General features: G+C 46.3%; 1 protein-coding gene across 2 annotated transcripts in view; it reads right to left on the reverse strand.

Moving 5' to 3' along the window:
• Window positions 1-1,725: 1,725 nt before the first annotated feature.
• clec16a (C-type lectin domain containing 16A) overlaps window positions 1,726-11,913 on the reverse strand; it is a 134,771-nt gene continuing 124,583 nt past the window's right edge. For both annotated transcript variants that reach the window (XM_071390981.1, XM_071390980.1), the window contains exons 21-23: window positions 11,296-11,469; window positions 5,875-6,012; window positions 1,726-4,152 (exon numbers count right to left, since the gene is read on the reverse strand). In XM_071390981.1, the coding sequence (XP_071247082.1) occupies window positions 3,560-4,152; window positions 5,875-6,012; window positions 11,296-11,469 (905 nt within the window). In that variant the 3' untranslated portion in view covers window positions 1,726-3,559. The remainder of the gene's footprint in view (window positions 4,153-5,874; window positions 6,013-11,295; window positions 11,470-11,913) is intronic.

The following is an 11,913-nucleotide window of genomic DNA, read 5'->3' on the forward strand; positions in this document are numbered from 1 at the left end:
CTGGGGGGGGTTAGTAACCTAATCCTATCATGACTTATCCCTCTGATGGTTGAGAACAGGACTGGGGGGGGGTTAGTAACCTAATCCTATCATGACTTATCCCTCTGATGGTTGAGAACAGGACTGGGGGGGGTTAGTAACCTAATCCTATCATGACTTATCCCTCTGATGGTTGAGAACAGGACTGGGGGGGGGGGGGGGGTTAGTAACCTAATCCTATCATGACTTATCCCTCTGATGGTTGAGAACAGGACTGGGGGGGGGTTAGTAACCTAATCCTATCATGACTTATCCCTCTGATGGTTGAAAACAGGACTGGGGGGGGTTAGTAACCTAATCCTATCATGACTTATCCCTCTGATGGTTGAGAACAGGACTGGGGGGGGGGGGTTAGTAACCTAATCCTATCATGACTTATCCCTCTGATGGCTGAGAACAGGACTGGGGGGGGTTAGTAACCTAATCCTATCATGACTTATCTCTCTGATGGTTGAGAACAGGACTGGGGGGGGGGGGGGTTAGTAACCTAATCCTATCATGACTTATCCCTCTGATGGTTGAGAACAGGACTGGGGGGGGGGGGGGGTTAGTAACCTAATCCTATCATGACTTATCCCTCTGATGGTTGAGAACAGGACTGGGGGGGGGGGTTAGTAACCTAATCCTATCATGACTTATCCCTCTGATGGTTGAGAACAGGACTGGGGGGGGGGGGGGGGTTAGTAACCTAATCCTATCATGACTTATCCCTCTGATGGTTGAGAACAGGACTGGGGGGGGGTTAGTAACCTAATCCTATCATGACTTATCCCTCTGATGGTTGAGAACAGGACTGGGGGGGGGGTTAGTAACCTAATCCTATCATGACTTATCCCTCTGATGGTTGAGAACAGGACTGGGGGGGGGAGGGGTTAGTAACCTAATCCTATCATGACTTATCCCTCTGATGGTTGAGAACAGGACTGGGGGGGGGTTAGTAACCTAATCCTATCATGACTTATCCCTCTGATGGTTGAGAACAGGACTGGGGGGGGGAGGGGTTAGTAACCTAATCCTATCATGACTTATCCCTCTGATGGCTGAGAACAGGACTGGGGGGGTTAGTAACCTAATCCTATCATGACTTATCCCTCTGATGGTTGAGAACAGGACTGGGGGGGGTTAGTAACCTAATCCTATCATGACTTATCCCTCTGATGGTTGAGAACAGGACTGGGGGGGGGGTTAGTAACCTAATCCTATCATGACTTATCCCTCTGATGGTTGAGAACAGGACTGGGGGGGGTTAGTAACCTAATCCTATCATGACTTATCCCTCTGATGGTTGAGAACAGGACTGGGGGGGGGGGGGGGGGGTTAGTAACCTAATCCTATCATGACTTATCCCTCTGATGGTTGAGAACAGGACTGGGGGGGGGTTAGTAACCTAATCCTATCATGACTTATCCCTCTGATGGTTGAAAACAGGACTGGGGGGGGTTAGTAACCTAATCCTATCATGACTTATCCCTCTGATGGTTGAGAACAGGACTGGGGGGGGGGTTAGTAACCTAATCCTATCATGACTTATCCCTCTGATGGCTGAGAACAGGACTGGGGGGGGTTAGTAACCTAATCCTATCATGACTTATCTCTCTGATGGTTGAGAACAGGACTGGGGGGGGGGGGGGGTTAGTAACCTAATCCTATCATGACTTATCCCTCTGATGGTTGAGAACAGGACTGGGGGGGGGGGGGGGGGGGGTTAGTAACCTAATCCTATCATGACTTATCCCTCTGATGGTTGAGAACAGGACTGGGGGGGGGGTTAGTAACCTAATCCTATCATGACTTATCCCTCTGATGGTTGAGAACAGGACTGGGGGGGGGTTAGTAACCTAATCCTATCATGACTTATCCCTCTGATGGTTGAGAGTGTTTCTGTGGGCGTGTCCTCTGTACTCAGGCTGTTTCTGTGGGTGTGTCCTCTTTACTCAGGCTGTTTCTGTGGGTGTGTCCTCTTTACTCAGGCTGTTTCTGTGGGCGTGTCCTCTTTACTCAGGCTGTTTCTGTGGGCGTGTCCTCTTTAGTCAGGCTGTTTCTGTGGGTGTGTCCTCTTTAATCAGGCTGTTTCTGTGGGTGTGTCCTCTTTAGTCAGGCTGTTTCTGTGGGTGTGTCCTCTTTAGTCAGGCTGTTTCTGTGGGCGTGTCCTCTTTACTCAGGCTGTTTCTGTGGGTGTGTCCTCTTTAGTCAGGCTGTTTCTGTGGGTGTGTCCTCTAATCAGGCTGTTTCTGTGGGTGTGTCCTCTGTACTCAGGCTGTTTCTGTGGGCGTGTCCTCTTTAGTCAGGCTGTTTCTGTGGGTGTGTCCTCTTTACTCAGGCTGTTTCTGTGGGTGTGTCCTCTTTACTCAGGCTGTTTCTGTGGGTGTGTCCTCTTTACTCAGGCTGTTTCTGTGGGTGTGTCCTCTGTACTCAGGCTGTTTCTGTGGGCGTGTCCTCTTTAGTCAGGCTGTTTCTGTGGGTGTGTCCTCTTTACTCAGGCTGTTTCTGTGGGTGTGTCCTCTTTACTCAGGCTGTTTCTGTGGGTGTGTCCTCTTTACTCAGGCTGTTTCTGTGGGTGTGTCCTCTTTACTCAGGCTGTTTCTGTGGGTGTGTCCTCTTTACTCAGGCTATTTCTGTGGGTGTGTCCTCTTTACTCAGGCTGTTTCTGTGGGCGTGTCCTCTTTAATCAGGCTGTTTCTGTGGGTGTGTCCTCTTTAATCAGGCTGTTTCTGTGGGTGTGTCCTCTTTAGTCAGGCTGTTTCTGTGGGTGTGTCCTCTTTAGTCAGGCTGTTTCTGTGGGCGTGTCCTCTTTAGTCAGGCTGTTTCTGTGGGTGTGTCCTCTTTAATCAGGCTGTTTCTGTGGGCGTGTCCTCTCTACTCAGGCTGTTTCTGTGGGTGTGTCCTCTTTAGTCAGGCTGTTTCTGTGGGTGTGTCCTCTTTAATCAGGCTGTTTCTGTGGGCGTGTCCTCTTTAATCAGGCTGTTTCTGTAGGTGTGTCCTCTTTAGTCATGCTGTTTCTGTGGGCGTGTCCTCTAATCAGGCTGTTTCTGTGGGCGTGTCCTCTTTAATCAGGTTGTTTCTGTGGGCGTGTCCTCTTTAATCAGGCTGTTTCTGTGGGCGTGTCCTCTAATCAGGCTGTTTCTGTGGGTGTGTCCTCTTTAGTCAGGCTGTTTCTGTGGGCGTGTCCTCTTTAATCAGACTGTTTCTGTGGGCGTGTCCTCTTTAGTCAGGCTGTTTCTGTGGGCGTGTCCTCTTTAATCAGACTGTTTCTGTGGGCGTGTCCTCTTGTCAGGCTGTTTCTGTGGGCGTGTCCTCTACTCAGGCTGTTTCTGTGGGTGTGTCCTCTAATCAGACTTTCTGTGGGTGTGTCCTCTTTAGTCAGGCTGTTTCTGTGGGTGTGTCCTCTTTACTCAGGCTGTTTCTGTGGGTGTGTCCTCTTTACTCAGGCTGTTTCTGTGGGCGTGTCCTCTTTACTCAGACTGTTTCTGTGGGCGTGACCTCTTTACTCAGGCTGTTTCTGTGGGTGTGTCCTCTTTACTCAGGCTGTTTCTGTGGGCGTGTCCTCTTTAGGAGGTGTGTCTTTCTCTGCTTCCTCTCCAGTGGGTGTGTCCTGACCAGTCACCTCCCCTTCTGATGCAGCTGCATCCAGAGAAAGGGGTGTGTCTCCCTCCGCCTCTGAGGGCGTGTCTTGCTCAGTGGGCGTTTCCATCTCTGCTTCAGCCGTCTCTTGAATTGTTGTTTCTGTTTCAGTCTCCGCCTCCTCCTCTTCCTCCATCGCCGACCCTTCCACTTCCTCTTTTGGCTCCTTCCCTTCTCTCTTCTCTAGCCCCTCCTCCTCTTCCTCCTCCTCCTCCTCTCTGATAGCCGTATCAGTGCCGAGGTGTGTGTGTGAGCCGAGTGCGTGCAGGTGCGGGGGGTCAGCCGGGGGTAGCAGGGTCAGCGACTCGACGCTCAGAGAGTCTGTGTTGTCGTCTGTCAGTAGAGAGATGTTCGGCTGGGAGGCAGGGGTGAGGCTGGGGGCCAGGACAGACGGGACAGGGGGACAAGACCCGGTTAACTCTCCTCCTCTTCCTCCTCCTCCCTCTCCACCGGAGGACGAAGGAGGCGTGTGCTCCAAGAACGTATCCTCATCTGAGGAGGACAGGGTTAAATGTTAGCTCATACGGTTAGCTGCAGCTAAAGTCAACTGCTATCTAAGCCTAGCATCTAGAGCTAACGATAGCTACAGACAACTGCTATCTAAGCCTAGCGTCTAGAGCTAACGGTCTCTACAGACAACTGCTATCTAAGACCAGCATCTAGAGCTAACGATAGCTACTATCTAAGACCAGCATCTAGAGCTAACGATAGCTACTATCTAAGCCTAGCATCTAGAGCTAACGATAGCTACTATCTAAGCCTAGCATCTAGAGCTAACGATAGCTACTATCTAAGCCTAGCATCTAGAGCTAACGATAGCTACTATCTAAGCCTAGCATCTAGAGCTAACGATAGCTACTATCTAAGCCTAGCATCTAGAGCTAACGATAGCTACTATCTAAGCTACTATCTAAGCCTAGCATCTAGAGCTAACGATAGCTACTATCTAAGCCTAGCATCTAGAGCTAACGATAGCTACTATCTAAGCCTAGCATCTAGAGCTAACGATAGCTACTATCTAAGCCTAGCATCTAGAGCTAACGATAGCTACTATCTAAGCCTAGCATCTAGAGCTAACGATAGCTACTATCTAAGCCTAGCATCTAGAGCTAACGATAGCTAATATCTAAGCCTAGTATCTAGAGCTAACGATTGCTACAGCCAACTGCTAACTAAGCCTAGCATCTAGAGCTAACGATCGCTACAGACAACTGCTATCTAAGCCTAGCATCTAGAGCTAACGATAGCTACAGCCAACTGCTATCTAAGCCTAGCATCTAGAGCTAACAATCTCTACAGCCAACTGCTATCTAAACCTAGCATCTAGAGCTAACGATCTCTACAGCCAACTGCTATCTAAGCCTAGCATCTAGAGCTAACGATAGCTACAGCCAACTGCTATCTAAGCCTAGCATCTAGAGCTAACGATAGCTACAGCCAACTGCTATCTAAGCCTAACATCTAGAGCTAACGATAGCTAATATCTAAGCCTAGCATCTAGAGCTAACAATAGCTAATATCTAAGCCTAGCATATAGAGCTAACGATCACTACAGACAATTGCTATCTAAGCCTAGCATCTAGAGCTAACGATCGCTACAGCCAACTGCTATCTAAGCCGAGCATCTAGAGCTAGCATCTAAGCCTAGCATCTAGAGCTAACGATAGCTACAGCCAACTGCTATCTAAGCCTAGCATCTAGAGCTAACGATAGCTACAGCCAACTGCTATCTAAGCCTAGCATCTAGAGCTAACGATAGCTACAGCCAACTGCTATCTAAGCCTAGCATCTAGAGCTAACGATCGCTACAGCCAACTGCTATCTAAGCCTAGCATCTAGAGCTAACGATAGCTACAGCCAACTGCTATCTAAGCCTAGCATCTAGAGCTAACGATAGCTACAGCCAACTGCTATCTAAGCCTAGCATCTAGAGCTAACGATAGCTACAGCCAACTGCTATCTAAGCCTAGCATCTAGAGCTAACGATCGCTACAGCCAACTGCTATCTAAGCCTAGCATTTAGAGCTAACGATCTTTACAATGTCAAAGTGTTTTTTTTGTTGTTGTCCAGGAGTCAGGACTAGGATTCCATCTGCGTCTTGAAGACCAGCCCGTTAAGAGTTCTAAACCTCTAGTATTATTAAACTAGAATTAGTACTTACAGACTTCAGGGACGGTTGTTAAAAAGTACTGATGGTGGTGTGTGTGTGTTACCTGTAGGGCTGTTAGCTGATATAGTACTGGCTGTAACAGAGTCACACCGTCCGGTGCTGCCGCTACCTGAGGAAGGTGGGGAGGGGGAGGAGAGGGGAGACGTGCTGTGTTGAGATACACAGTGGGCGACCGCAAACCCTGCAACACAACACACACACACACACATCATCATAACATACACACAAGGTAAACACACACACACACACACACATCATCATTCCATAAACACAAGGTAAACACACATTTGTAATTGTGTAATTTTTTTTCTTCAAAATAACAATTAGATTGAGCTGGATGCAGGCACACTGAGGTAAACAGAAATACACATTCCTGAGTGCTAGACACTAAACAGTCTCTCTCTCTCTCTCTCTCATTCTGTCTCTCTCTCTCTCATTCTGTCTGTCTCTCATTCTGTCTGTCTCTCTCTCATTCTGTCTGTCTCTCTCTCATTCTGTCTGTCTCTCTCTCATTCTGTCTGTCTCTCTCTCATTCTGTCTGTCTCTCTCTCATTCTGTCTGTCTCTCTGTCTCTCATTCTGTTTGTCTCTCTCTCAAAGTCTCTCATTCTGTCTGTCTCTCTCTCAAAGTCTCTCATTCTGTCTGTCTCTCTCTCAAAGTCTCTCATGCTGTCTGTCTCTCTCTCTCAAAGTCTCTCATTCTGTCTCTCTCTCTCAAAGTTTCTCAGTCTCTCTCTCTCTCCCAGTCTCTCTCTCTCTCCCAGTCTCTCTCTCTCCCAGTCTCTCTCTCTCCCAGTCTCTCTCTCTCCCAGTCTCTCTCTCTCTCTCTCTCTCCCAGTCTCTCTCTCCCAGTCTCTCTCTCTCTCTCTCTCTCTCTCTCTCTCTCTCTCTCTCTCTCTCTCTCATTCTCTCTCTCTCCCAGTCTCTCTCTCTCTCTCTCTCTCTCTCTCCCAGTCTCTCTCTCTCTCTCTCTCCCAGTCTCTCTCTCTCTCCCAGTCTCTCTCTCTCCCAGTCTCTCTCTCTCCCAGTCTCTCTCTCTCCCAGTCTCTCTCTCTCCCAGTCTCTCTCTCTCTGTCTCCCTCTCTCTCCCAGTCTCTCTCTCTCTCTGGGTGCTAGACACTAAACAGCATATCCAACCTACAGAACGACACTATCCAGTGTATTTAACACCCAATGCTTCATTAGTGAGAAGTGTAGTGTTATGATATAACAGGTTAAACCCAGTGGTCCAGAAACACTACATCTCAGTGAGAAGTGTAGTATTATGATATAACAGGTTAAACCCAGTGGTCCATAAACACTACATCTCAGTGAGAAGTGTAGTAGTATGATATAACAAGTTAAACCCAGTGGTCCAGAAACACTACATCTCAGTGAGAAGTGTAGTAGTATGATATAACAAGTTAAACCCAGTGGTCCAGAAACACTACATCTCAGTGAGAAGTGTAGTATTATGATATAACAGGTTAAACCCAGTGGTCCAGAAACACTACATCTCAGTGAGAAGTGTAGTAGTATGATATAACAAGTTAAACCCAGTGGTCCAGAAACACTACATCTCAGTGAGAAGTGTAGTAGTATGATATAACAAGTTAAACCCAGTGGTCCAGAAACACTACATCTCAGTGAGAAGTGTAGTAGTATGATATAACAAGTTAAACCCAGTGGTCCAGAAACACTACATCTCAGTGAGAAGTGTAGTAGTATGATATAACAAGTTAAACCCAGTGGTCCATAAACACTACATCTCAGTGAGAAGTGTAGTATTATGATATAACAGGTTAAACCCAGTGGTCCAGAAACACTACATCTCAGTGAGAAGTGTAGTATTATGATATAACAGGTTAAACCCAGTGGTCCAGAAACACTACATCTCAGTGAGAAGTGTAGTAGTATGATATAACAAGTTAAACCCAGTGGTCCAGAAACACTACATCTCAGTGAGAAGTGTAGTAGTATGATATAACAAGTTAAACCCAGTGGTCCAGAAACACTACATCTCAGTGAGAAGTGTAGTATTATGATATAACAGGTTAAACCCAGTGGTCCAGAAACACTACATCTCAGTGAGAAGTGTAGTAGTATGATATAACAAGTTAAACCCAGTGGTCCAGAAACACTACATCTCAGTGAGAAGTGTAGTAGTATGATATAACAAGTTAAACCCAGTGGTCCAGAAACACTACATCTCAGTGAGAAGTGTAGTATTATGATATAAAACAGCTTTATTCTAAAATCGATTAAAATAAAACATTTTCCTCATCAATCGACACACACAATACCCAATAATGACAAAGCGAAAACAGGTTTTTAGAAATTTTAACAAATTTATTACAAGTAAAAAAACAGATACTTTATTTCCATAAGTATTCAGACCATTTTGCTATGAGACTAGAAATTGAGCTCAGGTGCATCCTGTTTCCATTGATCATCCTTGAGATGTTTCTACAACTTGATTGGAGTCCACCTGTTGTAAAGTCAATTAAATGGACAAGATTTGGAAAGGCAAATCTTTGGCCTGAATGCCAAACGTCACGTCTGGAGGAAACCTGGCACCATCTCTAAGGTGAAGTATGGTGGTGGCAGCATCATGCTGTGGGGATGTTTTTCAGCGGCTGGGAGACAAGTCAGGATCGAGGGAAAGATGAACGGAGCAAAGTACAGAGAGATCCTTGATGAAAACCTGTTCCAGAGCCCTCATGACCTCAGACTGGGGCGTAGCACACAGCCAAGACAATACAGGAGTGGCTTCGGGACAAGTCTCAATGTCCAGGAGTGGCCCAGCCAGAGCCCAGACTTTAACCTGTTCCAACATCTCTGGAGAGACCTGACAATAGCCGTGCAGCGACACTCCCCATCCAACCTGACAGAGCTTGAGAGGATCTGCAGAGAAGAAATGGGAGAAACTCCCCAAATACAGGTGTGCCAAGCTTGTAGCGTCAAACCCAAGAAGACTCAATGCTGTAATCGCTGCCAAAGGTGATTCAACAAAGTACTGAGTAAAAGGTCATGAATACTTATGTAAATGTTATATTTTATTCAGCTAATTTATTTGTACACATTTTCAAAAATTTAAATATTTTTTCCTTTGTCATTATGGGGTATTGTGTGTAGATTGATAAAAGGGGAAGAAAACGATTTAATCCATTTTAGAATAAGGCTGTAACGAAACAAAATGTGGAAAAAGAGAAGGAGTCTGAGTACTGTTCAGCCTACTCAGATTAAGAGGAAATCCCACCACTTAGTTACATAGAAACCATCTCCATTCTAGGACACTAAACCCCTTCTGTTAAAGATGTAATGATACCGACCCCATTCTAGGACACTAAACCCCTTCTGTTACAGCTGAAATGATACCAACCCCATTCTAGGACACTAAACCCCTTCTGTTACAGCTGTAATGATGCCAACCCCATTCTAGTCCACTAAACCCCTTCTGTTACAGCTGAAATGATACCAACCCCATTCTAGTCCACTAAACCCCTTCTGTTACAGCTGAAATGATACCAACCCCATTCTAGGACACTAAACCCCTTCTGTTACAGCTGAAATGATACCAACCCCATTCTAGGACACTAAACCCCTTCTGTTACAGCTGTAATGATACCAACCCCATTCTAGGACACTAAACCCCTTCTGTTACAGCTGAAATGATACCAACCCCATTCTAGGACACTAAACCCCTTCTGTTACAGCTGTAATGATGCCAACCCCATTCTAGGACACTAAACCCCTTCTGTTACAGCTGTAATGATGCCAACCCCATTCTAGGACACTAAACCCCTTCTGTTACAGCTGAAATGATGCCAACCCCATTCTAGGACACTAAACCCCTTCTGTTAAAGCTGAAATGATACCAACCCCATTCTAGATCACTAAACCCCTTCTGTCACAGCTGTAATGATACCAACCCCATTCTAGGACACTAAACCCCTTCTGTTACAGCTGAAATGATACCAACCCCATTCTAGGACACTAAACCCCTTCTGTTACAGCTGAAATGATACCAACCCCATTCTAGGACACACTAAACCCCTTCTGTTAAAGCTGTAATGATACCAACCCCATTCTAGGACACTAAACCCCTTCTGTTACAGCTGTAATGATACCAACCCCATTCTAGGACACTAAACCCCTTCTGTTACAGCTGAAATGATGCCAACCCCATTCTAGGACACTAAACCCCTTCTGTTACAGCTGAAATGATGCCAACCCCATTCTAGGACACTAAACCCATTCTGTTACAGCTGTAATGATGCCAACCCCATTCTAGGACACTAAACCCCTTCTGTTACAGCTGTAATGATACCAACCCCATTCTAGGACACTAAACCCCTTCTGTTAAAGCTGAAATGATACCAACCCCATTCTAGATCACTAAACCCCTTCTGTCACAGCTGTAATGATACCAACCCCATTCTAGGACACTAAACCCCTTCTGTTACAGCTGAAATGATACCAACCCCATTCTAGGACACTAAACCCCTTCTGTTACAGCTGAAATGATACCAACCCCATTCTAGGACACACTAAACCCCTTCTGTCACAGCTGTAATGATACCAACCCCATTCTAGGACACTAAACCCCTTCTGTTAAAGCTGTAACGATACCAACCCCATTCTAGGACACTAAACCCCTTCTGTTACAGCTGAAATGATACCAACCCCATTCTAGGACACACTAAACCCCTTCTGTTACAGCTGAAATGATACCAACCCCATTCTAGGACACACTAAACCCCTTCTGTTAAAGCTGAAATGATACCAACCCCATTCTAGGACACTAAACCCCTTCTGTTACAGCTGAAATGATACCAACCCCATTCTAGGACACTAAACCCCTTCTGTTACAGCTTTAATGATACGCCAGTCACTCCCTAATTTTCTCATAGGGGGAAGGAGTTTGGCAGTGTTTGGAAACCATTGTATGTCCCCTCTGAGGTTGCCCTTATCTTGACCTATGAGGCTCACTGTCTTTTCTGAGCTTATCCAGGGGTGGGGTGTATTTGAGATGGGAGTATCTAGAATTGACAATTGATTTATGCCATTGGATGAGGTAATGTTTTGGTACCAAGCATGAGATTGAAATCTCGTTTTAGGAGACCAAACTGAACGATAATTTATAGCTAATGCTATCTAGCTACGGGATATTCCTCTTTCAAGTAAAAGGTTATTTTGTAAGTTGAGACGGGGTGTATCTTGGCTATAAATGATACTAATAATTGTTTTGTAAGGACTCTCAGAGAATTCATTTATAGACACTGAATTGATCTGAGAGTCATAAAAGGGCTTTGGTGAAGCTCATATATAATTAAAGATGGACTTTATAATATAACTCTGATTTGTGTTTGGTTGGCTCTTATTATTGAGTAATACAGGAAATTACCACGACAAGGTGTGTAACAGGTAAGTGAATGTACAGTAGGTGTGTAACAGGTAGTGAATGTACAGTAGGTGTGTACTACCTGGGACTTTGTCAACGGAGGCGAACACAGATCTCTGTGCGGTGGGGTCGTTGGGCGCTCGACGTGATTGGTCGTAGAAGCGGAAAGGGAGTTGACCGCCGGCAGCAGTGTTTCCTGTCTGGCCGAAGCCCAGAACCTCTGACGAACTGGGCTGGACAGGAAGGTCTAGTAACGCTGGAACACACAGAGACGTTAGAGAGGGAGGTGTGTCCTATGTGTGGGTGGCTTTTTCTCTCTCTGTCTCTCTCGCTCTCTCTCCAGGTGTCCTCCTGTCTCTCTCTCTCTCCAGGTGTGTCTCCCTGTCTCTCTCTCTCTCCAGGTGTGTCTTCCTGTCTCTCTCCCTCTCCAGGTGTGTCTCCCTGTCTCTCTCTCTCTCCAGGTGTGTCTCCCTGTCTCTCTCTCTCCAGGTGTGTCTCCCTGTCTCTCTCTCTCTCCAGGTGTGTCTCCCTGTCAAATCTCTCTCTCCAGGTGTGTCTCCCTGTCAAATCTCTCTCTCCAGGTGTGTCTCCCTGTCAAATCTCTCTCTTTCTCTCTCTCTCCCCGTGTCTATGTCTCTCTCTCCCCGTGTCTCTGTCTCTCTCTCCCCGTATCTCTCTCTCTCTCTCTCTATGTGTCTCT

This window comes from Salvelinus alpinus, chromosome 1, assembly GCF_045679555.1.
Source record: "Salvelinus alpinus chromosome 1, SLU_Salpinus.1, whole genome shotgun sequence".
Taxonomy (NCBI): domain Eukaryota; kingdom Metazoa; phylum Chordata; class Actinopteri; order Salmoniformes; family Salmonidae; genus Salvelinus; species Salvelinus alpinus.